This window comes from Lipophrys pholis, assembly GCF_963383615.2.
Source record: "Lipophrys pholis genome assembly, chromosome: 14".
Classification (NCBI taxonomy): Eukaryota; Metazoa; Chordata; class Actinopteri; order Blenniiformes; family Blenniidae; genus Lipophrys; species Lipophrys pholis.
Genome location: NC_137633.1, coordinates 12065316 through 12092993, shown reverse-complemented (window position 1 = coordinate 12092993; position 27678 = coordinate 12065316). Strand labels below are relative to the sequence as shown.

Genomic DNA, 27678 nt, shown 5'->3' with positions numbered 1-27678 from the left:
AACTGAAGGGAAAAAATATATATTTTGAAGAAATATATATATATTTTATGTATTATTACACTATTGACTGCAGTCACTACATTTTACATTCAGTGACATGATAACTTGTAAGTTTTTGAAAATGTTTTTAATATTATTGGCTTAAATATTTGATTGCACTATTGCCAATTTATTACATTATAGGCACAATTACCTTTAAAATGGCCCTAATTGTTTTGTTATTACCCGTTATTACAATATTGGCCATTATAGCATTATTGTTTGCGTTCCTGGTGTTATGTATACCTCATTCAGTCAAGCCAAAGTATATTCAGAGACGTCACCCAACCATTTTGATAGGTGAGTCTGCAGGTTTGAAATCCAACACAAGTACTAATGATGCTGTACTTGTGGCCTCCTCTTGAAATGCACTCATGCTGTAATTACTGCTGCTAATTTTGTTTAGTTAATACTATAAAATTGGCAGCAACATTCTTTGAAATGAGCAGCAGCACTGCTCATAGAATATTCTGTCAAATAAGACAATAAAGATGAATAAAGATGAAAGTCTCAAGGAATCCTTCGAGCTCGTCAATGTCTCTCTTATTGCCTTTGCCAGTTGAAAATTTTGATTCAGCTTTGATTGGCTGGAACAATCCAGGATGTCGAAGAAGCAGCGGGAAAACAGCACTGTGGAAAAATATATCCAAAAGTGCTTTGACAGACTGTGCCTGTTGGAAAACATGTTGTGGACTGATGAAACCGGGTGAAAAACCACGACAGCACGGCCACATAAAAGCATCACCTCAATGGGCAGTGCCATGATTTTCTTTGGCTGCTTTTACTGCCTCTGGCGAGCGGCAGGTTTATCAAAGTGTATCACGAAAAAATGGTTGTCGGCTGTCCTACAGATGAAGATTAGTGAAAATAAGGTGATTCTGCTGGACAGTCACTGTATAGTTCAAAGGAAATCTGCTTCAGAGTGATTCAGTGTGGCCCAGCCAGAAAAACCTGATTTCAGCCTCATAGAGATACTGAGGAAAACTCAGAAAGGATTAAAGGAGCTCAGAGATGAAATTCCTGCTGAATGTCAGGCGAGTGTGAGATTATTGAAGGTTATGCCTGTTAATAATTTCAACTTTATTTCTTCATTAACTATAATGGATGATTAATTTTTGGGTTGGTTTTTTTTCAAGCATATCTGATCATGATTGCATCTGTAAGTAAAAACGTCTGATCATACAGATTATGAAGGAAATATAAAGACCATGAGAAGAACAGGTGGCTAAACCGGCGCTGCATGGAGGTGTTTGCTTACACCAGTTAGAAATAATCTGGATTTTGCCATTTGGATGTTATTCAGATATCAGCTGCTAACTCAGCACATCTCTGATCGATACATAATGATATGCCACTAATGCTTGATTCGTCATCATCGTCGTCGTCACGAGCCTGTTTTAGGATCATGTATTTGAGATGTTCATGACAAGCGAGAATAATAAAGAATAAAACAAGAAATGCTTGAAATATTTCAGACATCATGTTTGCTTTAAAGTATTTCTGCAGCACTCTGACAGATGCATTATTTGTTTGTTTTTGGATGTGTTTTGTGTTGACTCAGGCAAATGTTTAACTAGATGCACTCGCAAATTTCATGCAAATGGTAGTGGTGGAGTTTCCGCAAAAAAAAAAAAAAAAAAAAAAAAAAAAAACGAGTCTAACTACCTCACAGCAGGAAGAGGGGGATGATGAGCCCCACCCCCCCCACCCAGCTTCTCTGACAGAGCTATTCTGGAGCTTTTCAGTCCTGTTGCAATTTCATGGTTTGCTGCGACATTGTTTCCAGGCAACGCTGGAAATGTTCCTGTCCCAGTGCCCCAGGGAATGAAGTGACAGTGTTTCAGCAGTACCAAGGAAATGACCTGGTACAACGAGGAAGCATCTGCTGGTGAGGATGTGCATGCTTATCAAAGTCAAGGGCAGTGAATTTGGAGTTTAAATGACATTGTGCACACAAGAATCCTGTGGAACTGCTGAGTCATGCTTCACAAAACTCGTTTCACTCATACTCAGCGGCTGCTTGTTACAGTACAAGGATCGATCTATTTTTTCTCTCGAGTATTTACATACAGAATAAAAGAGAAAAGACTATTGACATTTGACTTGTGTCATATTCTTCTGACCATCAGTTTAAAAAAAAAAAAATTTTAAACAAAAGTTTGGGGAGGCTTCTAGGCGTTCTTCCGTCTTCTGCAGCCACACAGACATGTTGTGCTCGTCGATACAGCAAATATATCAAAAGAGTCAGTTACACGGAGGCAGCTCAACTAATCCAGTCATGTAAAAATAATTGGGACAGCACTGAACTTCGCACTGAATAATGAAAAGAGACTATTCAAGTGACTGGAAATGCCATGATCATTGTTCTCTTTGAGAAACTGCTGATTTCCTCCAAATTCTCCATCATCCTCAACCATCTGTACAAAGTGGTGTGAAAACATCTTTGTGTGAAAATGCCGCAGGTCATCAGACTCTTCAACCAAGCCTGCTCCCAGTAGACCACTGACACACCACAACCGGACAATATCACCGCACTCCCACTGTGCAATAAGTGGTGCAATAACAATAATAATCTATAAAAACATATTTACTATGTGCAATACATACAGAATATGGGGGTTTCTGCTATGTGTGCTTCTCTCTCTTTACTATCCTGTTGTACCACTGCAAATTTCTCCACATGTGAGATAAATAAAGGATATCTTATCTTAAGAGTTTGAACCAACTGAGATGACAAAGTCTCTCGGATGGTGGAGTCAGAATTAAAGGAAAACAACATGTAAGCATGGATCCATCTTGTCATGTATCAGCAGATACAGTATGTGGGATATTTTAAAGGATCAATCCACCAATTCCACGTCAAAGTGTCCTTGAGCAAGACACTGAACCCAAAATGAATTCCCAATGGATGGATGGAGACCCTCGCAATGACAGCTGTTATATTGCTGTGAATGTGCGCGACAGTGGGAAGTCCTTTACGCAAACTGCAAAAGCAGTGGGAAAGTACTGTCGGTGAAATTCATTTCGCATGGGGAAAAGTTACTTTACACAACAGTCTACCTGAGCATTGTCGCTGACCATTGTTTTACTGGATTCTCGAGCACAAAAACTGGTTCACAGTGAAGTCCTCCAGTAACCTGATCTCACTCAGGAGGTTTCAAAGTGTGGAAATGACTCCCTCCCACCCACCCTTAAGCTTAAGCCATACAGAATGACACCTCTCATGTTGCACACGCTAGTTGAGATATATATATATATATATATATATATATATACTGTATATATACACGCACCTTGCAACTGTTGCATTTTACAATTTTCATTCATCTCCAATACAATGGATTGTTATCATAATGATGAATGGTTTCATATTCTGTCTCTTATGATTTATTGAAAAAAAAAAAAGTTACCACTGGAAAAACCCACGAGTGTATTCGAGCATCTCTGGGATGAGCTGGAACATGGGATTGCAATATTGGATGTCCACAAAATTGCACCAACTGTGTAAAGCAGTTATGTTGGTTTGAGAATCTCAGAGGAAAGTTTTCTGTTCTTTACTGAATATATGTCAGAAAGAATAAAGTTTGAAAAGAAACAGGGTCTCCAGCTCAGCTCAGTAAGATCCATGTGTTTCTGACGTTGCAAAATGCGTGATAGATGTATGACACGTCTGCAAACGAGGTTTCACTCCGAACCATTCGCTATCAAAATGTCATTTTTTCAATTAGACAGGAGAAATAAATCTCTTGTAGGTTATTAAAAATACCAATTATCCAAATTTCTTCAAATGAGAGACATTTTTCATGGGATTTCTGTAAAATGCTGTGGGATCTTAATTTAACATTGCGTACATGATGTGGTATGAGCGATTCAACCGATAAAAAGTCACATGACAGTCATTGGTTATATTCCATAAAACCTCGACATGATCAGCTTACACAAACTAACAATAGACTTCACCGCCTTATCAATTAAACAGGCCTTCCCACACACATTGGACTCGGACACATTTAAAAAAAAGCACCATCATTTGGAAACTATTTATTGAACATTTGCAACCAGATAACAGTTAAATACAGAACTTTTCATTTCTCTCTCTACATCCCCCAACAGCAGGGACTGGCTCCACTTCATTACACTCAGAGGAGGGAATGTTACAGGACTTGGTAAGACGCACACTGTGCTGGAAGTCATTTGGCTTTCCGTCTTCTGATAATAAAGAGAAACGAACTCCGAGTCTGCCTCTCAAATGTCCAACACAGATTCCTCTCCTCGCGACTGTTTCACCTGCAGCCAGGCGCTTTTGTCAAACCTGGGCATACAGACCATGGCAAAATGATGCACAAAAAAAAAAAAAAAAAAAAAAAAAAAAAAAAAAGAGGAGGCGAGAAGAGAAAACCAGTATAGACGACTGAGACTCACTCCTACCGAGTTTGGTCTCAGGTGACTGAAAAGCTAAAAGTAAAATGATCAACATGAATATATTAGAAAAATGGCAATTAGTCTGTAATAAACGCCTCGCCTCCACACCTCCCAACAAGACCGGGGTTATAAATTAAAACTGTCCAAATAAAATCGATTAACCAAGACTTTGGGCCCATTCAGTTCCATTTCAAGACTGGAAAATCCTCATTGAAGAAAAACAAATGGCACTTTTCAGTCTTCTGAACTGGAATCTAGAATCTCGACTCCAATAAAAATTGACCCCAACCCTAAAATCAACTCTAATTTACATATATGGGTGAGGCGCTCTTCCAGCTTCCGCCGTTCTAGCAGTTGCTCCCTGTGGGACAGGGAGGGGGACTACATGATCTCAGGGGTCGGGGGTGGGGGGGCTAGGCCACGGTTTTGAAGGTCTGCAGTATGAGGTTGGTTTGGTGGATGAGCCGGTTTGCACTGATGAAGACATTTATTGCCCTGGAAACAAAGAAAAGGACAAGGTGAGGAAACAGGAGGCGCGGTGTGCAAAAAGAAAGAGTAACAACGGACTAGAAATGAGCCCCAGCCGGGTCTGTGTCACGGGGACATTCAAAGTGTAACCACAGGCTTTGTGAAATGGCCAGCTGAGGCGCAGCAAACATTCCCGGCCGAGCTCCTCGAGAGCTCGAGATACAACGTGGGATGACGGCTTAACATCCGGCATGCGGCGAGGCGAAAGCAAAAACTCAATTTTGAGCTCACAGGCCACCTCTGCTGACCTCGGTCACTTTTTGTTGATTCACGCGCGATTTCTAAATCAAACCGAGACAACCGGCAGAGTGTGGGACACATACGGTCGCCGTCCTCACAGTCTGCAGGCCGAGAGCCAATTTCCAGAAAATGGATTGACCGTTGGTTCCTGTCCTTTTGTCTCCTCTCTTCCTTCACGTCAACCGGAATAGCAGAAAGCCGCCACCTCTGGGTCTGGCTCCGCAAAAGGTTTCGTAATTGTCAGTTTCTCTCCATTAAAAGCTCCTAGAAATGGCCAAGTGCTCGATAAATAAAGCCCAAAACAAATCAAATTACATCACTGGCAATGAAATGCTACAGTAAAACTATCCACTTCCTTATATTCAGTCAGAAGCAGCAATTATTTGGCATTAACCTGAAAACACAAATACCACTTCATGTTTCTAGAGTATCCCATTACTCCGAACACTGTAATACATCCTCGCTGATGTATACAACGTGTAAAAACAACTGTTGTTGGCTGTAAGGGAGATTCCGCTGCAGGCTTGTTTCTCAGCCTGAATTGCTTGCTTACTGTATTGATCTGAACATAAGAGGAGTTCTCGTTTTCTGGAAATGAGTGTGAAGAAGTGTATCAGAAGGGCATCAGAGACTAGAGGAAGAGTCAAATCTCAGGGACTTGATGGAAACACGCGGGGGGTTGTTAACAAACCGTTCAAAAATGTCTGAACGGAGGCTGAACCGGAGCGTGGCGGTGAGGAGAACTGGAGACGGGTAAATAAAACTAGACATAATCAGAAAACATTGGTAGAGTTTGGGAAAAGTTGCAAGTCTCATTGTTCGAGGTGAAAGCGAGATTCGCTCGCCAGAATCTTCCAAACTTGAGCCTTGTAATGTGGTCGTGTTATATTCAGACTAACACAGTCTCTCTATCAGAGTTAAGTCATCAAAAGGTCATCTTCGATGTAAAAAGTTCACACCAACTCGGTCAGTCGCCTTTAATGAAGACAACCATTAAAACTCCCCCAACCTTTGACTCTAATGATGGAACACATCCCGATGTGTGTTGTCATGGTTACACTTACTTTCCGTCTTTGAAGTATGTTTTGAGGGTGTCACTGAAACTTTTGGAGTACTTCACAAACTCCTTTTTCTGGTGCTCCAGGGCCTGGAAAAAAAACAAAAAAAAAAAAACTATAAGAAATGGGGGAAAAACATGACACAAACAAAAAAAAAATTGCGTGCGCATGCTTCCGTTACTCACTCTGCGATTCTGGTACTGATATTTCTTAATGACGTTGTTGACTGTGTCCAGGAGCTCTTTTATGGCGCTGGCGATGTCTCTGCGAACCCACGTCACAACCAATGACTTCAAAAGACAAATTCAAGCCGACAGGTACACGATCCATACTGCATCACGCGCGCACACGCCCACGCCCACACCCACACCTCCGTGGTGCAATCGAGACCGTCCGTCTCAACCACTGTCTGTCACTTTCCGAGACCAACGCTCTGACATTCACAGGGCAAATAAAAGAGGATGAACGCGCCTGTCAGGGATATTGTCTGAGAACTGGGTGACGTTATCTCACCTTTTAAATCACATCGCAACAAAACAACCACGGCAGTAAACCCTGGCAGCGGCGTTATTCGCAAATAATGACAGGCTTTTAAATGCAACGTGAACAATATGTAAATACAATAAACAAAAATTAATTTCCTGCGGCCTTGCTGATACCTGGGCCTGCGGCGGACAATTCTGGATGTGTTTCCTGGGCCATAAAGGATTTCATCATACGAGTATCTGCAGAATCAACATGAGAGTTGCTTCGAAAAAGGATTCTCACACGGGCGGTGTGTGGTTTCTGAACTGGCGTGATCACCGGAAAGTCCCGGAAAGATTGAGGTTACTGGGAGCCTGAGCTCCACGGTCAATAGGGGAGATGAGCATCGCCGTGGGAAGCGTTTTGTCTCCGAGCACGGTGCACGCCCCTTGTGTTTTAAAACAGCAGTGAGTGTGTGCTCGCACTCACTTGATAGTTTGTAGGAAGCGTACTCTGTCATTGATCTCATCTGGGATTTTGCTGAGGATGTGTTTCAGAGCTCTGGCCTTCTCGTTTAGGTCCTGGAACTCCTGCTCGGGTCGGTCAATCATGAACTCTGGGAGGATGAAAAAAGAAACAGAAGGGTTCAGGTTGGGCAGATCCAAAGACACTTCATTTAGATACTCTGTTAGGTCAGAGCGCAGGAGAGGCGTACAGAGGCTTTTAAATCGAGACCCAGGGATTGTTTTGTATACATGCGAGGCGCGATTTGCAGCCGATGTATTCCTTTCTCTGCTGATTTATGTTTGTTGCTGGCTGGTAATTAAAGCAACTAGAATAATACACATAATAATCAATCCATATATATCTTATATACATGCTTTATATAACTGCCATCCCTGTTACATTATGTAGATGCATGATTACTAAAGGTTATTTTCTTAATTTAACTTCCCTTCATTACATTTACATGACATTTGGTTCAATAACTGTGTCCCACTGTCTACTGATGAGGTGCAATGTATTTCTGTGACTGCATCACTGGAATGACCTCGTCTTTTGTCCACATTCAGAAAACACATGTAACATTTAACCCATTTCATTACATTCTTCTCTTCTGTACATATCAATTGTGTCGATTCCCTATTTAGTAGTGCTGTCAAAAATAACGCGTTTTATTTAATTAATTGATTTGAAACGTTTAACTCGTTAAAAAAACTTGATGTAAATAACCTAGTTTTTCTTTTTCACTCCCTTACCAGAGCAGCATGTGGGCGCAGCACCGTGACAACAGAGCAGCACAACACCGAGTGAGATCATATTAAGGCAGAAAGTTTCACTTTAAAAAGTTACATAACGGCTGATTGAGAAAGTGAAAACTTATGTTAGATGTTTATTAATTAATGAATGAATGTCTTTATTATTTTGCTGATCTGGGAGAGGAACAGTTTCACACAAAGCTAAAAGGACGTTATAAAAATAGTCTTTGAATTGAAAAATAGCCTGTGTTGAGTCGACATTAATTCAGTGGTTTTCCCTGAATAAATATCCATTAAAAGCTTCAGTCTTCAGTAGAAAAACAACGCGATTAATCGCAATAAATTACAGAAAATTATGCAATTAATTTGTTGGCTTTTTTTAGCGATTGACAGCACTACCTTTTAGTCATGATGTCCTCTAAAGAATCACAAGACGTAACACTGGGATTATATCTGGTGACATTTTAGTTGTTCCATCTCTGATCTGGAGCTATATAACATCTGGATTAACTCCTGAATCCATCACTTTTTTTCTAAAGTCTGTCTTTTACATCCAAACAATACATTCTATCTGCAGAAAGAGTGTCTACAGGAATCATGTGGAATGAAAAAATTAACAAAGTTTCAGGTATTGTATTGGAAAATAGGGCAACAAATATCCATCAATAATCCAAAGCACTTTGTCCATCGAATTATTTAGATTTTTTTTAGATAATCCAAGTCTAAGTATTTTCATTTCACATCAAACTCTGCGGTGCTTGTGTTTCAGGCTCTCCTGGCTGTAGTTGAATGTCTAATATCCTGCACATATGCCTCCTTCTCTGGAAATCGCCACCACATCTCCTCACCCCGCTCACTTCCCTGGTGGACTCACCTTCCACATCATCGGCTGCCATGCGCAGTAGGGATTCAGTGAAGTTGATTTGCACGTTCTTCTTCTCCAAGATCTTCATTATGATGTCCTGGGTCAGGCCGGGGTTCTCCCTCTCCGCCTGACAACGGGAGAAGGATAATGGATGAGGGGAGAGAACCAGGTGTCGCATAAGAGAGAGGAGGGGGAAAAAAATGTTGCAAGAGCTCAGCTTGTCTTCTCCAATAACAGCAAGAGGAGGCTTAGCTGGAGCTTCGGAGAACAAAGCGAGAACTTCACTGAATGTCAGGCGTCCGCTGTGAGCAGTTCAGATGAATACAGAAAAGCTCTCCTCCTGAATAATTCAACCTTAAAATACGCCAGCGGGGAGGCAGCAGGGGCAGCAGAGGGCCTGATCAGAGGGACGAGCGGACAAAAGACCCACAAATGTCACAGAAAAACAACTGTAAGGTGATCACATCTCCCTTTAGTTTGTATAACAACAAAGCCACTTCATTAATATTTCATCGCCACACACACACACACACACTCAACGCAGCTACTCATCTGTTGCCGTATGGAGCCAATCTATGGCCACCGTGCTCTTGTTATTCCGCTGCAATCAGAGCAGCCTATAGACATTAACGAAGTCGCGCCTGATGAATGCAGACGGCCTCGCTGACGAAATCAGCGCACTAATCTGAATATCTGCTACCGATTTAATCCATTTGAATATCAATCACGGGCCATGAAGCGCTGGAGTCTAATGAACATCGTGCAAGGCTAATATGTAACTAATAACAAAGATAAAGCTGGAACACTCAAAGTATTTTACATGCACCACAGAGAAGACACTGTGCTTCACATTACTAGTGCATGTCACCTTTACGGAGCTTCTCTCTAATCCGGCGGCCAGGATGGGGACACTTTCAAAAACACTGTATTTTTTTTTTTCCAAAGTAACTGCTATCTCTAATTTGTTCCTGGAAGATCACACTGCTGTTGTAATAGTGGACATAACGCCGCACCGAGACCCAAACCGACAGATCGGTGAGAGATAGCTGCCTTATCGCCTGCTAAACGGCTGAGGCATGAACATCCTCCTGCGTTTCAGAGAAAAATATGCACGCTGCAGACTAAAAGGAAATCATGCTTCCTTAAACCGCGCCATGACGAGAAATACCGCGGCAGGTAAGATCTGAGATTGCACCTTCCTCCTGGGGAAACTTGAAGGGTTAGAAAAGAGTTCAAACGAAGGCGAGGGACAATTATTTTTAATTCTTTATGCTGTCATTTTGCCGGCTTAATGAAAATGTGCTGAGGTAAAACGGATTTCAACTCCCCTTATCCTCAAGAAGTTTGTGAAGTTCAGAGCGTTAATCTTTTGGGGGGGATTTTATCTGGCCCATGCTAAGGTTGCACACTGTTTGGCAAATTGATCATTATCACACCATCGACACGAGGAAAATACAGATCTACATATTGCAACACGCTGAGATTTCCGTGCTCTGTGCATTCATGTTCTATAATGTTAAAAGACGATGATATGCTTGAAGGCTCGATTACTTTTTTTTTTTTTTTTTACATATTGGCCACAGAGGAGAAGGAAATCCAGGAAAAATTAACAGTCTATCCCAGTAACAGCTGGTTCAAGTAAAGGGCAAGAAAAACAGCACTGTGAAATAAATTTCAATGCACTGTTTTAACATCATCTTGGTGCGTTTTTTTTTATTTTATATTTATCGCAAATCGTGTCTTTATTTAAAAGAAAAACTGAAACAAATACCCACTTTAACTCGGGATGGCAGCTCCACGATGCCGTATCGAGAAAATCTGATGCAGCTTTTGCTGTCAGTGACGCCTTGACAGTCAGGCAATTTAGGGCTTAAATTCCACTGGCAGCCAGCTTTCACATCCACAGCAAGTCTTTTAAAAAGAAGCCAATAATAAAGCCGGCCGCTTTCTAATGAGGAAATTGCAATCATTCCTCAACCGAAAATCAAAACAACTTTGTTTTATTAATTTCTGGCCAGAGCCCATTGTTCCCATGAGTTATTTGAAGACACTCCCAAAGCACGCTCAAGAAGCTGTTGAGTGCATAAAATGATAAACCTATTACAGAAGGCAATTGGATAGTTATAAAAAATAATCTGGCTCCGACTTCAAAATGTATGGACACCCCTGCTCTATAACATAACTTTACCCGGATGGATACAATTCAAGGTACAAACACACTGAGGCACGAACAGGGCACCTAAAACACATTTGTATTTCGCTCCAACTATCACCTCTGCTCATCACAAAACTACAAACACACAAACATTTCTAGCATGGCATCAGGCGATCACAGTGAGTTTCATTGCGTTTAGTTGCTGTGAAGTCGACGCAGAGTGCAGCTTGCCGTCGGCACTGGTTCTCACAACACAACAGATCAGTCAACGTGCAGTTAAAACAAGCAGAGCTCAGGAATCAGGCTGATGCTGTACTGGACAGTCACATTTTTTTTGCCTCTTAATTTTTTATATTTTTTAAATCATAATTATGTTCTCTGGTTAAGCAAAATTTAAAAAAAAAATTAAAATCAGATCTCAAGAAAGATTCTAAGATTTGAATGTACTGTAATATTGATTTGAATAATGTATATGCTACAATTATAAAGAATCAAGCAAAAATGCTTTAAAAAAAAAAATTAAGCTTTCTCTATCCCAAAAAAAAAAAAAGGTATTTGAGTTTAGCTATGGGGTAATCTATCCACCCTGGATCACTCATGAAACTACATCGGACGTATACATGGAGGATTTTCGTGGGTGAATCGTGCCCTTTGCCCAACATCAGCACAGATTAGCTCCGGCACATGGAGCCCCAGCCTGGATAAAGTGGTTAAAGAAGATTGATTATATGTATGCATAAAGTAAAATCTGGAGGGGTTTTGCTCACAATTTGTCATAAACTTTCAGTAATGTTCACAGTTGAAACATGATCCCTATCATAATGTCATCATACAGAGCATCAAGCAAACCGTAAAAGCATTCACACGGTGTCAGACGACTGGAACGCAGCTTTGATTCAAAACAAAGGTTCAAAAAAATCCACAAAGTCAGAAAATTTAGTTGCCTTATATTTCACTCCTACCTTTATGAAGGCTGCTCTCAGTGTCTGAGCTCCTGATAGGTTGATCCTTTCCAGCTGAGGAAACGGAAAAAGGAAGAAACATCAACGTCAAACCTGGACGTGCTGGGGTTACCTCTGTGACTCTCAGCGGCTGACGACAAGATGGAGCTTTTTCAAAAAGGCAACCGCTTGCCAGTTTAGATTTAACTGTGTTGTCAAAGCAGCAAATGCCCCCCCCACCCCCCCTCTACTTTTTCATTTTACATGGAAAATAACATGGGAAATGGTTTCGAGGTTTCTGATTTTCCAATTCAGCGAATCTGTCAGTTTCCTGTGCGAAATACTTACACAATACTGCAGTTTTTAATCAACTCGGTGTTTTGGTTATCAGAAAAATACATTTTTATAAATGTAATATAAATGTAAATCACATTGAATCACATTAGCTCCTGCAATATTAACTCCATCTCACAGGTTTCACCTGCTATTTGGGCAATTTGTCAAATGAAGTTACAATAAATTGCTACAAAAATGTGTCTCCTTCCCCTGTGTCACACAGCCTCTATACTTTCTAACAAACTAATCGCAAGTAATTCCCACATGAACTATACTCGATATATATATATATACACATATAAAAACACTGAAGCCTCTTCCATCCACACGAGATGCTTTACCTCGTTGAAAACTGGGTACATCACGGCGTACAGCGTCATGGATACCATGGAGTTTGTCTCCGCTTCATTCTTCATCTCCTCCATTGTCATCCTCCAGGGAGGAGCAGCTCTTGTTGAAACGGTAAGGAGGAAACGGCAGCTCACACACACTCACACACACACACACACACACACACACACTCACTCGTGCTCTCGAAACCACACAAGCTCCAGAGTGACAAGAGCCTGTAAGACATTTTTGAACGAGACGAGAAAGAGATTCAGAAAAAGAAGGGTCAAGATAAGATGCTTGCATCTTGTAATTTGACTGTCAGCGGCGACGCACAGCCTGATGAAGTGGAGCATGTAGTGACTACAATGCGAGTGTGTCGCTTGTCGTTTGTCAGGGTCAATAATATATTCAATATTTCAGCATCTAGTCACATTTATTCAGTCAGAGGTGTTTAATCAATGACATATGCTGCATTATGTGGGAGTGACTCCAATCAATTCTGAGCAGTGACAACAGCCAGGATGATAAATGTGGAAGTAGTTTAACATAAGCTGATACTTTGAATTCAAGCACTGGACCTCACTGAAAGTTATTCATCTTTACAGATACATTTCTTGTGAAAATTAGCCCAGACTCTGTTGCTCCATCTAATTAGCATTTGTTCCTTGCACACCATCAACACAGATGTACACAGATAACGATGAGCTCAGGCTGTGCTGCACTTGTTAAGCAACATGTACAGATAACCTTTTGGTTTGTTTAACTTGAAGGAGCGGAGTGGCTCGGTTCTAGGTTACCAAGGCTTAAAGGATCAAAGAGCAACTCAAATACAAGGACGTATTCCAAGCAAGAACACATCATCCGAACAAAAGAGATAAAACTGTAGGTTTCAATGGGCTTGGAGAAATAGCTTCAAACAAATGCTTAGAAGTGTACCTCGCTTGATATCTAGACATGAAACTGAATAGCCACTCCAGATACTCGATCCACTCATGACCTACTCAAGGATTCAAAAACATATCATGTAGGACAGCCTCTACTTCCCCAGAGGTGTCTTGACGCGATGGATGCTAACCGAGTGTGAAACCAGCTAACTGGATGCAGCCCCAGGTAACTGCTACACGGCTAACTATGTAGCCGATGTATCGCCAAACCGGGAGAGCCGTTTTTAATCAAACGGAAGAATCCGTCGAAATTCAGAATCCAACTTTAAACCGACAAAGGGGAAGTTATGTATTTATCTCGATCGTCCCCCCGAGGCCTATGGACGAGTGACTCGATGGCAGCGAGCTGCTAGCAGCGGCGTAGCTTTCGTGCTAGCGCCTGTAATTGGAACAATGAGGTAAAACATTCCAACACGCAGCTTCCGGGCGAATACCTTAATTCGCGTACGTGTGTCAAATGTGTACTTGTATCTACCTTGGGTCTGACTTCTTAAATCAGCTGGTAACGCCGTCGATTGCCTTTTAGCCGCTGTGTTTTCTTTACAACTTAAGGCGGAAGTTTTTTAGGACTGGCCCGAGCGACATCTTCCGGACCGTTGCTACGTAAACACAGCGTGTCCAATCAGAGAGCCAGAGAGGCGCCGTGAGGGTGACGTCAGATAGAGAGTTACATTTATTGAAGGTTCTTTTTAGTTTTTTTAATTCATATGTATTTTCTACTCCGTGTGAATATTCTGTGATCTATCAGCAATTCAACATGGATTACAATCACAATTGGATTGTCAAACACATTTTTGTTCAGGGGCTACAAATGTCCCAGTTTCCTCTTGAGTGGGTTGAACTGGTAAAATAGTGCCATAATAACATTTAAACATAAATGTTGTTTTTGTTATGGGGCAGAATATACGTGATGAAAATGTCTACATTTTCACAACATCAAACAATTACTGCAGAAAATTATCCGCCATCTGCACATGAAGCTAATTTCAATGCTACCTTATGGCGCAAAATACAGTGAAATGTCCAAAACCCTTTTCTTATAGCGGTTGTATTTTGCGTGTTTTTACAAACTAACCCTGACCAAATGGATTTGAGGCGAGTTTGCTCGCATCGCCTTGAGGTAGCTAGCTTTCATGGCAGCATCACAGAAATCTCAGTTGAGGTTTCAGGGAGGTGTTGTGTCCACTACTGTACTGAAATGTGTTAAAAATCAATTCTTTCATCGAAAATTTTATAATTTGCTTGTTGGCTGGTGGGCTAGATTGGAGCCACTTGTGGGCCAATTTGGCCCATGGGCCTTATGCTGACAAAGTTATTTTATAAATTCGTAAAAAAAAAACTATATCACCTCATATTTGTTTTCTTTTTTTCTTTTATTTATCTGTGAAAAGAATGACATAGAACAATACAGAAAATCTTAATAACAATTTCTTATACAGACGAGGACAGATGTCCTCCTCATCATCACCGTAGCAAGTCAGTAAAACATGCACTGTACAACAATGCAACACAATACAACATCAACTACATCAAAAACATGCATAATGCAAAAATATAGTGCTTATACATGACTGTATTTAGATAAGAGATAGTGTTTTAGATGTATTTTTAAAAACGCAGATGACTTCAAAGCTGATGTTAAAGAATTCCATAGATGATGGTTTCTAACTGTGATAAAGTATGGATGAACAGAAGTGCGGAAATGTAATAAATGAATATATTTTGATCATTTCGTTCAATATGACTGAATGTGATGATAAAACAAAAAAAGAAATGTCTGATAATAATTGCTTTATCTTTTAGTGTTGTGGATATACTGTGAGCTTAAACCCCAACTTTGGATTCTTCCAGCTTTGCCTTAGGCTCTTTAAATGTCTTCCATGATGTTTTATTTGTAATCTTTCTCAAAACCTTCATCAATGCCAATGCCTGGTAATTTTGACCTGCAATTGTTTCTGCAAGAACACTTTCAAGACTAGTTTTCTGAATGCATGTGGTTTTCTCTTCAGCCTCTAATATGATAATAATAGGATCCATTGAAACCAATTCAAGTGTCAATGAGAGGATTGTAAATGTGCATATTTTGGGACATTTAATGATAACTGAGACTCAAAGTAGAGTTATGTCAGTCTCTTTTACAACCATTATCATTATTCAATTTTTAATCTGTCATCTAAATGTATATGAGCTGTACTAAATGAGTCAAATGGCTCTTTAAAAGAACAAAACACTCTCATCCGTTTATATATTTGCTGTGTTTTGGGATCTCAGTGGATGGGGTAAAGCCTTTTAAAATGTAATTTCATGCTCAAGTAACCTCTAATGTACAAAATAGCTGAGAAAACTCGATACCTTGATAAATAAAGAAAATATTGCAGAATCAAACAAAGAGTAGCGTTGGCTGGAACTGCTGACTGCCTGCAGCCTGTGTTGCAGTTAACTAAAGGAAAAGTGGTGTCTCGCTCTGAATTGTCTACAGATTTTCACCTTTTGGGACATCTTGAACTTTCTTAGTTAATTGGTGAGTGGTGTTATTTGCTCAAATTGTCTAATGACAGTACTTTGCTGTCACAGAGTTCAGGGCTTTATTTTAGAGAAATGTAAAGGTCATCCTGCAGATTGTCCATTGAGTCGTCTGTGGAGTGAATGTTTGACGGGTCGGAGATGTGAATGAAACCCTTAGACACATCATCAAGCAGATATATGAACCAATTAATTTCTAAAAGTGTCATAGGAGATGAAATTGTCTCTGTTTCTCATTAGTTAAAATGCAGGTTAACATATTCACCCACTTAAAAGACGCACGACAGTTTTCTGTAATCATGTAGACTGGATACAGATGAAAAGAGTTTGAAATATCTCCCTCAGACATTATATACAGGAATATCGACAGAGACGCCACAATATGTTGGGCAATGGGTCAATGTGTAACCACTAATCAAGCTGGTAATCTAATGCAGATTAAAAGTTATAAAGATGTTCTTTTAAATTGAAAACAACAATTTCAAAAAAAAAAACATGCGCCGTACTAAATTCTCTGTGAAGACAAGAAGAACCATTCTGTAGAGCTACTCATATTAAAGTAACATTAAAGCCAGTGCACAGCTGCCATAAAGTTAGTGGATATGTTGGGGAAGACTCTGTACCTTTATACTTTCTCTTCCTTTTATGTTCAATAAGCACAGCGCTGTCCTGAGTTCTACTTCAAACTTTCAGCTATTTGAAAATGTTCACATGTATAATGAGTGAACTGAGTAATATAATCCTTTAATTTCACGTCACCAGAATTAGCCTGAGACGTAAAATTACTAAAGTCAAGTTTTACACTTGATTGCTAATCCTTTGGAATTATGCGTCTTAAACCTGTGACGCACAAACATCACCCTCTGACAGACCTGGACTGGAGCCATTTTCACCTTATGTCTCTATAAGAGGCTTTTTGCATTTAAACCTGCACTGAGCTTTAAACTTTATCAAAACAAGCTTATTTGGACTGATGTCAGTTGACTGACTGTTTTAACAATGACCAGCGGTTACACCTCTACTGTACACTTGTACGCCGATGCTGACTGCAATCATTCAAAAACTGTTATTTGTTGGGACCATAGCAGAAACTAAATACAGACTTTTATGTCGGCACTTAGAATTTATGTGGGAGAGGTTTCGAATGTTAACAGACAGATGCATTATTCCCTCACATCAAATGCTAATGTTGCCAACTCTAACAATATCGATCCATCTGTTTTATGTGAAGGCTTTATCCAAGCAGAGGCCGTGGGAGCCTGCCACAGCTAATATTAGCTGGCGAAGGTGTTATCCACTCCGCCACAGTGCTGCCACAGTCACATTATTTTTAACTTGATGTTCCAATACTCCTGGGGTAGGTTATAAACAACAAGAGTGATTGCTTCCAATTTTTGACCACACCACAAAAATACATCTAAAGAAATGATCGGGCATGTCCTCAGAGCTTCGACTAAATACATTACTTACTTATCTTCCAGATAGTTATGGTTTGAATATTCATGTACATACAGTCACATGCAAACATTGGTAGGCATGAGAGTAACAAAGGGCCGGATGGCTGATTGGTCACCCCATATGTCCCCTTCACTTGTATAGGTTCTAAGGGATGTTCGATCATTGAGTAGAGTTACCACCCATCATTGTATCAAGCGTTTAAAAGATTAACCCAAAAGTAATTTGAACAAGAGGTGTAGGACTTGTTCACCCTCTCACAGGTTATTGAGGTGACCTGGGAGTTTGACTATCTAGTCTACGTCAGGCATATGAGGTGGGAGGTGGTTCAGGAGTCAGGGCACTGGTCTCTGTAGTTTTGATGAGAGATCCGCATCTGGTTACTCAGCATTAAGTAGGACTTGTTCATGGTGGCCGTTGGATTTTACCAAGGTTGAGTTTTGTCTGCCTTTTTGTTTGTGATCCTCCTGAACAGTGTAAGGATGGAGTATCATAGCCAGGTAGGCATCATGTTTGCTATTTGTAGAGGATGTTCTCCTGTTGGCGCGGTCACATGAGGGCCCAGATCATGCGTTTCAATAGTTTGTTGCCAAGTACAAAGCAGTTAGGATGCTGAATGACTCCTCACGGTCAGGGTCCAAAGTTCTCTCATGGAGAAGGATAGCATGCCCTCTTGAGGTAAGAGGAGAGAATCTTCCCCAGGTTGATGAGCTCCAGTACCCTAGGGTCTTATCAGTGAAGGAGTGTGATATTGGCTGTGGATCTCTGTACCGGGCTGTTGTGGTTAAGATGGAGCTCAGCTGTAAAGCAAACCTCTGTTTACTGGTCAATCTACATCCTTACCTTCACAAAAGAACGAGACTGTGGATACCAGCAGCTGAAATGGGTTTTCTCCATAGGATGGTGGGTCTCATTATTTGTGATAGAGTGAGGAGCGACTCCAAATCCAGCCACTAATCCTCTACATGAGAGGAACCAGCTGAGGTGGTTTGGGCATCGGATTAGGATGCCCGCTAGTTGCTTCCCATTAGGAGGCACATCCCACTGGTGGGAGGCCCCAAGGTCAGCCAAAAGCCCAGTGGAGAGATTATATAATTCGTTTGGTCTGGCAACGGCTTAGGGTCCCTCCAGAAGAGCTGGATGAAGTCAGAGGGATGTCTCGGCTTACTTTCATCAATGATGCTGCGATCCTCTAGACTAACAGGGAAGATGGATGGATGGATGGATGGATGAATGGATGGATGGATGGATGGATGGATGGATGGATGGATGGATGGATGGATGGATATATTCATCCATTCATTAAAGCAGGGATTAGTAAAGTACTTCTGATTCATCCACATTTTCACACACCAATTGCCATGCAAGCAACTCGGCCACATTGTTGGACCATTTATTATGTCCTGATTACACTTGGAGGAAATTGTTGAAGGTTTGTTACAGTAAACAATTCAAAAATGTCAAACAATGTGATAAGTGACCAACATACAAATTGTGTTATTCTTGTTTTGCACCATTTAAAATGCTTGGGTTTCTGTTGGATGGCGTCCGAACGGCACCTGATGTTGAAAAGAACAATGTAACCGCAGTAACCTAACGTTAATATTGATAGGAGAAAACAAAGAAGTCATATCCACCCTCCTTAAAAGGACAAAAAAAATTGATTGCGCCATACACTAAATACACTGAAAAAAATAATATATAGTTCCACTTCTGTGATTATTACACTTTCATATACTCAAAGTGGAGTGTGCATAACACCAGTGGTACACAAGCTCCCTCTAGTGATATGTGCAGAAATATCTTGGTCTATTTATCTATTCATTTTTACAATATTCAACATTATTAGGATAACTAAAGTTTTACTTTAAAAGATTTATGGCATCTATCTTTCGCCGCTGTTGTTCTCAGTGTTTTGGCTTGATGTTTCTAAGAGAAATAAAGAGACATTGTACCTTGTTATGATGAGTATAAGAGCCTGTTATAATGCTACTGATTTGTACAGTGCGTCTATGGTCTGTAAAATAAGTTAACCTCATATTTGGAATAAATATGTCATCAATGCAGCATCTGGTGGAACACTGCAGCAGATTTTCAACAAATCTTCACCACAATTTTTATTTTTTATTTAACTACATTTGGATGCTCCTTAAACACATTCAAATATATCTCCTGGTGCCCCCTGTGTCCCTGGACTAAACAAATCTCTGTATCCGCCACTGTCTTTAACATTTCTAAATTTGATTGCCCCTAAAAAAAAATGAATGGACACATTCTTCATCACATCGTATCTGGTGGAGTCAGTTACGTAACGTGAAAGATAGAAATGCGTCGCAGACGGAATACCTGAGGACCTGTTTCGTTCTGCGCTGTGATCCAGAGACGTTTCAACATCTCATATTCATTTGAATGGCACATTGTGTGAAGAGAGTCAGTCAGACGTGTCCCGCCCTGGAAATACCTGCGTGGAAAACTGCGTCAGTCATTCGCCGCTGCCGCCTCGCGGTGCCGACGCTGCCCAACGTCAGCTAGACGCTGAGCGATCTGATTGGCTGAGAGCGTTGATCCGCCGTACTGGGAGGTCTGCATGCACACGAGCGGCGGTGAATCATTACCCGCACTTTTATAACAAAAAGACGCCAAATTTCATCTCGTTCAAGAAGAATCCGCTTCAGCACGATACAGGATTCTCGTCTTTAGAGGTGAATTCACGAAATAAAACCCACATTTTCCGCATCTATTAGAAAAAGGTTAGTGGATTTCCGTGTACGCATGTAATCATTCATTCATTCATTTCTGCGTATGTAGTGGCCACTATTACCCTAAGACGTTTTGTTACTCAACTAATCCACAGTTTAATTCATTCGGGTGGCACATATGATTTCCTTTAACATAGTTTTTCAGCATGAGATGGCTTGAGTAAAACGTGACGTCGAACGGAAATATCTTCAATGCCGCCGCACTGAGTGCCATGAGTGAAGTAACACATTTTGCTTCTCATCCCCAGACATGTCTGTGAACATTCGTATCAAAAGTCCCAATGTGAAATACACAGAGGCACATATTGAGGCTAAATACTCCTACCAGTCCGCATCCGTGCACAGGGATGGAAATCAAGTCACGGTAGGTTGGTTTGGCCTGTGTTGCGTTAATCTGTGTGAACAGGAAGTGGATCTGAAACTGACCCTGCACTGTGCCGGATACAGGTGACCCCCTGCACCACTGAGATGACATTCCGCACTGTGCGCCATGTACCCCGGCTGGGTGTGATGCTCGTGGGCTGGGGGGGCAACAATGGCACCACAGTCACAGCTGCTGTCCTGGCCAACAAGCTGGGTCTGACCTGGAAGACAAAGACTGGAGAGAAGGTATGTGATCTGTGTTCCTTCACATGTAATCAGAAGGCAAACATCCTTTTAAAGCATCTCTGAAGTTTGTACTCGTTAGGTTTTTGTCACCTAATGAAACTGACATGAACCAGGACAGAGAAAGGAAAATCATGGGAAAGCCTAAATGAAACAATATTTTATTAGAACAAACGATAAACACCACATCTAGATGAGCTAAATACACCCAGATCATACCAGGGATTGAAAACCTTTGGGTCCCACATCAAATTTAATATAGCTTCTTGTCCTGGTTTACATGCAGTATATATATATATATATATATATATATATATATATATTTAGCCTGGACTACTGCATGTCTCTGGATACAGAGGCACAGGAGATCTTTATAAGCTGGTTATGCTGACATGTTCAGTGGAGTGTTATGAGCACAACCTGCTCTTTTCTTGGTGATTCCTCCATTTATGGGCATACATTTTTTCTTCTATCACCCAGTTCCTATGATTTCTATTTCAGTCTGGCTTTGGTTCAGGCAACTGAAGAGAGTTGTAATAAATCCTCAAAGCAGTCAAACAATTTCTTCGGAAAAGGATGTATTCACACATATTTTTCTCTCTGTCTCCTTTGTTGACCCCGTTCTTTAGAAGGCAAACTACTACGGCTCCTTCCTGCAGGCATCTACTGTTTGTCTGGGATCAGGACTCGAGGGAGATATCAATGTGCCCTTTCGTGACCTTCTGCCCATGGTGCACCCTGATGATATTATCTTTGACGGTACGAACAGTTCCAGACAGTCAGCCCAATGTTTCCAAGACAGAAGCTTATGTTCTTGTTACTGGACTTGTTCATTTATACTTCTGGGGATGTGAACTTCATTGCACACTGTCCCGCAGGGACTCGTGGAGACAAATATGAAGGTCGTCATAAAGAATGCTTGTTGACATCAGCTCGATACTTTCAGTATGTGTAGGCGAGGTTAACTATGAAAAAGGGGTCAAATACAGAGGAAGAATATCCCCAGGGAGATCAATATAGTGACTTAGCTGACGATTGCTGGGGTTAGGTTTTTATAAGTAGTGAGTATGGCTGAGTTTAGAGTGAATCTGCAGATAATTGTTGTATGTTGATGTGATGTCCCAGCGAGGCATAAAAATTCAGCATTTATGTGAGACTTAGTGCTCTTGTATATTGATTTGGACCTGATCTGATTGCACACTAACACATTGGGACTGGTGTTGCCACTGTGACAAAAAGGACATTTAGAAAGTCCTGAAGAGGGTTAGATCATGGTTGAAGTAAGAGTTATCAAGTAGTTATGGCTGAGTGTTGAGTAGATGAAGTCCCCCGAAAGGCATGGAAAAATTCCATTCACCTTCTACACTGTGTAAGGACATGGTACACCCTGGACAGGTCACTAGTCTAACACAGGAAAAACACAAAGAGACAGACGGTCACACTCAAATTAACCTCTACAGGCAATTTAGGTTGACCATGTATAGCCCCAAACACATGACTTTGGACTGAGAGGAAACTGAAGAAAAGGAAAGCACACAGAGATGTGTACAATCAAACTCCACATAAGAAGGACCCCAAGTACAGCTTGGGGACATTTTCGCTATGAGAATGCCAACAACAATTTTTCATGTGCCACATGAGAAAAGAAAGAAAAATGGATCTCACTCTTAAAGTGCTTTTCCACCACTTGAGCAGTCTCCAAAGCACCTTACATTGTTATCACATTCAGCCATTCACACACTCATTCACACGCCAATGGAGGCGCCTGCCATGCAAAGGCGCTCAATCCATCCATTGGGAGTAATTTGGGGTTCAGTGCCTTGCTCAAGGACACTTTGACACGTGGATAAACAGAGATAGGGGATCGAACTTGCAACTTTCCGATTGAGGGTAAACCACTCTGCCAACCAAACCACAGACACCCCTGTAAGAATTGTTTTTGCATTTTAGGTCAGTACATTGTTTAGGTTATAGTTTAAGTAAAAGTTACGATTCAGCAAATAGTAGTTTCAAGTCGGTCTGCAGCGAATGAATATAAGCCAATGACATTTCCCCAGAAGGTATGGAAACATTATGTGAGTGATGTGCATACTCAAGTCTTACATAAGGTAAAGATGGCCAGAGCTGTGTTTTAGAGGTATTTCTACTGAGCAGTCCTGTCTGTTACTTCATAAGGGAAGAGATTAAGCAGGTGGTCTATTTTTAGTGCTGCTATTATTCAGTATAACCTAAGGGGAAGCTTTGTGCACCAGATTTCATCATATTCTGCCCTGGACATTGGATGAATCAACCACATTTTGTCCAATCTGGCAGTGCTTTTGTGTTTTCAGGTTGGGATATTTCGTCAATGGATCTGGGCAGTGCGATGGAGCGAGCTCAGGTGCTGGACTGGTCATTACAGGAGCAGCTGCGGCCGTACATGAGCCGCCTGAAGCCCAGACCGTCCATTTATATCCCAGACTTCATTGCTGCAAACCAAAAGAGTCGGGCCGACAGTGTCATAACTGGCACCATGGCGGAGCAGGTCTCCTCTCTCACCTTTCATTTAGAGTACTTCATTCTCTACTAATTGTCATTTTAATCTAATGAATGGTCTGTCCTCTAGGTGGAGCAGATCAGATCTGACATAAAAGGCTTCCGTCAGTCCAGCGGTGTGGATAAAGTCATTGTTTTGTGGACTGCCAACACAGAGCGCTTCTGTGATGTCATACCGGGAGTCAATGATACGGCCAAAAACCTGCTCGCTGCTATTCAGGTGAGAGTACAAACTATAAACATGAGTAATCGCTCCAAAAAAGTTAGTTTTACTATAAGTCTCTTATAAGTCGCTTTATCTGCCCTTGAACCACCCTAAACTGTGTCATGAATTCCCCATTCCTCTTTAATTTCCTCCTAGTGCCGAGGACCAAACAGTAATCCTTCATTACATTTAGTGATTAATAAAGCTTAGAGGATGAAAAGATTAGCTCCTCTCACACACACTGTGGATTTGTAAATGAAATGCCTTAATGAGTCTGAAACAGTCAGCAATTCCTTTCATATCAGATTGCGGGAAGAAATTTATGATTTGTCCCTCATGGCTAGGTTTTTATTTTATCTGCTGTCTTGAGCATGCTTGTACTGCTGTCAGCAATGATAATAGACCATTTCACAGTTCTATGAATCCCAGCAAATAGCTCAATTTGGGGCAAGCATGAAGTCGACAATAGAGTTGTGTGCTGCTGAGCTGATGTAAAGAGAGTCTCGGGGGGGGGGGGGGGGGGGTGAAGCCTTGTGAGTCGAGCTTTAATCTTCAGTACAATGTGATGATACACTCAGTGACAGCCATGATCTCTCTGTTTATCCTTCCTCCCTCAGACTGGAGCAGAGGTCTCTCCCTCCACGCTGTTTGCAGTGGCCAGCATACTGGAGGGCTGCGCCTATATCAACGGCTCGCCACAGAACAGCTTCGTACCAGGGGCCGTCGAGCTGGCCACGCAGAGAGGAGTCTTCATCGGCGGCGACGACTTCAAGTCCGGTCAGACGAAGATCAAGTCAGTGCTGGTCGACTTTCTCATCAGCGCAGGTATCAAGGTATGAGTAAGGTCCACATGCACAACCTTGAGTTTTATTTCACTTTGCGCTCGATTATTTGAAAGAAATGTGGAAGTCAACAAATACAGAACTCCTCCCTCATAAAGAGTTAAGCTACTCAGATTTATTTTACTTAACACCTGAAACGAAAACTGTAGAATTCATCCAAACGAAATATTTTCTTGTATCAGTTCTGACATGCCAGGGCAAATTTGATCGACATATTTCAATTTGTCACATTACTAATACAAAAACAGCCAGTTATGGTTCACTTCTTCTCTTTAGAATTTCTTCAGTCATGATGCTGCATGTAATGCAAAACATTGTGGTCATTCTGACAGTTAAAAGGGAATTCCATTTTGAAATTGCATAGTTTGGTTAAATATGTGTTAATTATTGCAAACATTAGATTGTGATTTTCTGGAGGGACTGATGGTTATATCACTGATTACCAAGAACAGGTTTTAACATAAGTGATCTATGTACTGTACTCTATTATGCTTTCTGGCAACAAGAATAAAGAGACACACCTCTGCGACATTGTCTTACAATCAATGTCAATGATAAAAGGACTTTGTTTATATTTTCTTGACACTATTTGCTTACAACCGCTTACACACACACTCCCAAGGCGGCAGCCACCATGATGGAGGACACATGGATCTCCATTATGAACAAATAGTGAATCTGTGGATTTAAAGTTCCACAACTAAACCACAGTCGCCCGTTTGCGTGACACTAACAAGGTTCCATTCATTTTCTAGCCAACCGCCATCGTGAGCTACAATCACCTTGGGAACAATGATGGGAAAAACCTGTCGGCGCCGCAGCAGTTCCGCTCCAAAGAGATCTCTAAGAGCAACGTGGTGGACGACATGGTCCAGTCCAACCCCGTACTGTATCAGCCCGGAGAGAAGCCCGACCACTGCGTGAGTCTCACACTCCAGCGTCGTGCACGGCGGACGAACGTTGGCAGTGAAAGTATAATGGTTTCTGTTGTCTCAGGTGGTGATTAAGTATGTGCCCTATGTGGGAGACAGCAAGCGAGCCATGGACGAGTACACTTCTGAAATCATGTTGGGCGGGACCAACACCATCGCACTGCACAACACCTGCGAGGTCAGCTGTCACGTCGTCGTGTTCAACAATATCCAGACTGCTACTGTTTGAACGATGTCAAGACTTTAACACTCAAAGCATTTTCTCTTCATCTCTTCACGTAGAGGGGATAGAAGCTCAGGCGTGCCAGAGCTTCCTGTTAATCCTTCTTAGCCAGACTTAATTTAAAGTGACACAAGCAGGTCACTGATATGCTCTAGGTTACTTTTTATTGTCGCGTTGTCAGCTCCAGCCCCACGTTATCCACATGTAGTTTTTGTTTACACATGATGAATGGACTCATTCAAAAAAAACTAATTATGGTAATGTCCTTATTAAAAATGATTAGATTTAATTGACCTGAGGCCACTTTGTCATTTTGGTGTGTCTAATGGTTTGGGCATGAGTCATTTTATAACAGAAAATCTAAATAAATTTCACCGCTATTTCTACAAGGAAATCTTGAGTCATTCAAAATTCTTCATTTTCAGTCCCACAAGAAAGATTAAATAATGGTTTATGTGGGGGAAAAGTTAAAGAGAGAATTCTGTGCTTTTCGTCTCTGCATTCTTAGAGTCTTACAATAAACTCTTCTATATGAGGGGGATTTATTATGATTTTACAGCTTGAGTTGTCAAAAACCTGCAATGAGTGGGTGTGTCTGCCCCTTCTTTCATCACAATTTCAGTCTTCAATATGTGGCATTTATTTATCATCACTGTGGATTTTTGTCAAAATTATGTTGCATAAGTTTGGCACACGCTGGTGAGTCTTGTCGTTCTGTAGAAGTCGTGCCGTCATAAGAATAGAATATGGACACAATGCTTTATTTTTCTGCTCTTTGTCTAGATATACTCTAAATGAAGCTGTTCCTACACAATGAAGGATAATCCCATGCCACATATTGTCTCTTTGGTTCTGTTCCATGTGCCTTTTATGCTCACTTTCTCTTTTCCTCATTGTAACAGGACTCACTGCTGGCCAGCCCGATCATCCTGGACCTGGTAATCCTCACTGAGCTCTGTCAGCGTGTGACTGTCCAGCCTCAGGGGGAGGAGGACTTCCAGTCCTTTCACAGTGTCTTAGCGCTGCTCTCCTTCCTCTGCAAAGCCCCACTGGTCCCTTCAGGGACCCCGGTCGTCAATGCCTTTTTCCGCCAGAGGGCCTGCATAGAAAACATCATGAGGTGTGATTCAGCTTTTGCTCTCAAGATTTCGTTGCTCACTGATTCCCAGAGGGTCCATGTCTTCCTGCCTGCAGAGAAATTCTTCTTTTTTAGACCCTGGTGTACACGTGCATGTGGGAATGTCTCCAGTTTGGCGGAGTTACAGTACTCTTCATCTTTATCTTTTTTCTTCTTTTTTTTTCAGAGCTTGCCTTGGTCTTCCTCCTCAGAACCACATGCTTCTTGAGCACAAGCTGCAGAGAAACTTCCTGCCTACACTCAGTCTGCACAAACAACACGAGGAAGTCGGACGTACCAAATGGAATTGTGTGCCTCTGACAAATGGCGTGTATGCGCATGCAGATGATGCAGCATGTGCATTATAACAGCATATAGTGAAACGTACAACTGTAAACCTAATATTCATTTTTCTTCCTTGAAGAAAAACTCAGCCTGGCGTTTTAGGTAGTCGTAATGTAAAATTAATCCCACAAGCCATACTTATTATTACTAAATTTAAAATGTCCATATTTTTTGTAACTTATAACAAAGTTTGATGTAGTTGCATACTTGCTAAGGAACGTTTGGTCATATATGTTGTGTTCATATGTATCTTAAGTAATTTTCCATCGTCACTGCAAATGTACTTAGTTTTATACTTCATTATAGACCTCTCCAATAGATCCATGGACTGGATGACTTAATTTGATGCCAATCTTTATCTGTTAGCCTGCTGTATTTATTTTTGAATGTACATTGGACCACCTTTGTGAAAGAGTGAAAACTTCTTAACTTACTATGTTTTGATCTGTAATCTCTGGGTTGTTTCTTTTGTTTGTTTCTTAAATAAATTCTGATGTTTTTGCGTGACACTTACAACTTTTTCGCATCACACTTATTTGCAATACCCTTTT

General features: G+C 41.1%; 2 protein-coding genes across 5 annotated transcripts; one reads left to right on the top strand and one right to left on the bottom strand.

Annotated features, from left to right (window-relative positions):
- Nucleotides 1-4051: 4051 nt before the first annotated feature.
- Nucleotides 4052-14183, bottom strand: LOC308120254 (programmed cell death protein 10). The gene is made up of 8 exons (XM_080480760.1): nt 14061-14183; nt 12650-12874; nt 11994-12047; nt 8886-9003; nt 7242-7368; nt 6473-6551; nt 6294-6376; nt 4052-4956 (listed from the first exon to the last, which is right to left on the bottom strand). The coding sequence occupies exons 2-8, from the start codon at nt 12737-12739 to the stop codon at nt 4875-4877; spliced, it is 633 nt and encodes a 210-aa protein (XP_080336886.1). The 5' UTR covers nt 12740-12874; nt 14061-14183; the 3' UTR covers nt 4052-4874.
- On the top strand, nt 13496-27641 carry LOC308120253 (inositol-3-phosphate synthase 1-A-like). 4 transcript variants are annotated; one of them, XM_080480758.1, is made up of 11 exons: nt 13496-13751; nt 20571-20686; nt 20770-20931; nt 21558-21687; nt 23259-23452; nt 23534-23683; nt 24286-24501; nt 25266-25430; nt 25507-25620; nt 26568-26785; nt 26970-27641. In XM_080480758.1, the coding sequence occupies exons 2-11, from the start codon at nt 20573-20575 to the stop codon at nt 27148-27150; spliced, it is 1644 nt and encodes a 547-aa protein (XP_080336884.1). In that variant the 5' UTR covers nt 13496-13751; nt 20571-20572; the 3' UTR covers nt 27151-27641. The 4 variants fall into 4 exon arrangements, with proteins under 4 accessions (XP_080336884.1, XP_080336885.1, XP_080336882.1 ...); XM_080480759.1 differs by having other exon boundaries at nt 13699-13983; XM_080480756.1 differs by lacking the exon at nt 13496-13751 and adding an exon at nt 19866-20313.
- Nucleotides 27642-27678: the final 37 nt, after the last annotated feature.

Bases quoted from the DNA above. Each gene is read 5' to 3' on its own strand.
- LOC308120254 (XM_080480760.1), bottom strand. From the start codon at position 12,739: ATGACAATGGAGGAGATGAAGAATGAAGCGGAGACAAACTCCATGGTA. The intron at 9,004-11,993 runs GTAGGAGTGAAA...TCCCGTTGTCAG, and splicing joins TGAGAGCAGCCTTCATAAAG to GCGGAGAGGGAGAACCCCGG. The intron at 7,369-8,885 runs GTGAGTCCACCA...TCATCCTCCCAG, and splicing joins GGCAGCCGATGATGTGGAAG to AGTTCATGATTGACCGACCC.
- LOC308120253 (XM_080480758.1), top strand. From the start codon at position 20,573: ATGTCTGTGAACATTCGTATCAAAAGTCCCAATGTGAAATACACAGAG. The intron at 20,687-20,769 runs GTAGGTTGGTTT...TGCCGGATACAG, and splicing joins GGGATGGAAATCAAGTCACG to GTGACCCCCTGCACCACTGA. The intron at 25,621-26,567 runs GTCAGCTGTCAC...TCATTGTAACAG, and splicing joins CACTGCACAACACCTGCGAG to GACTCACTGCTGGCCAGCCC.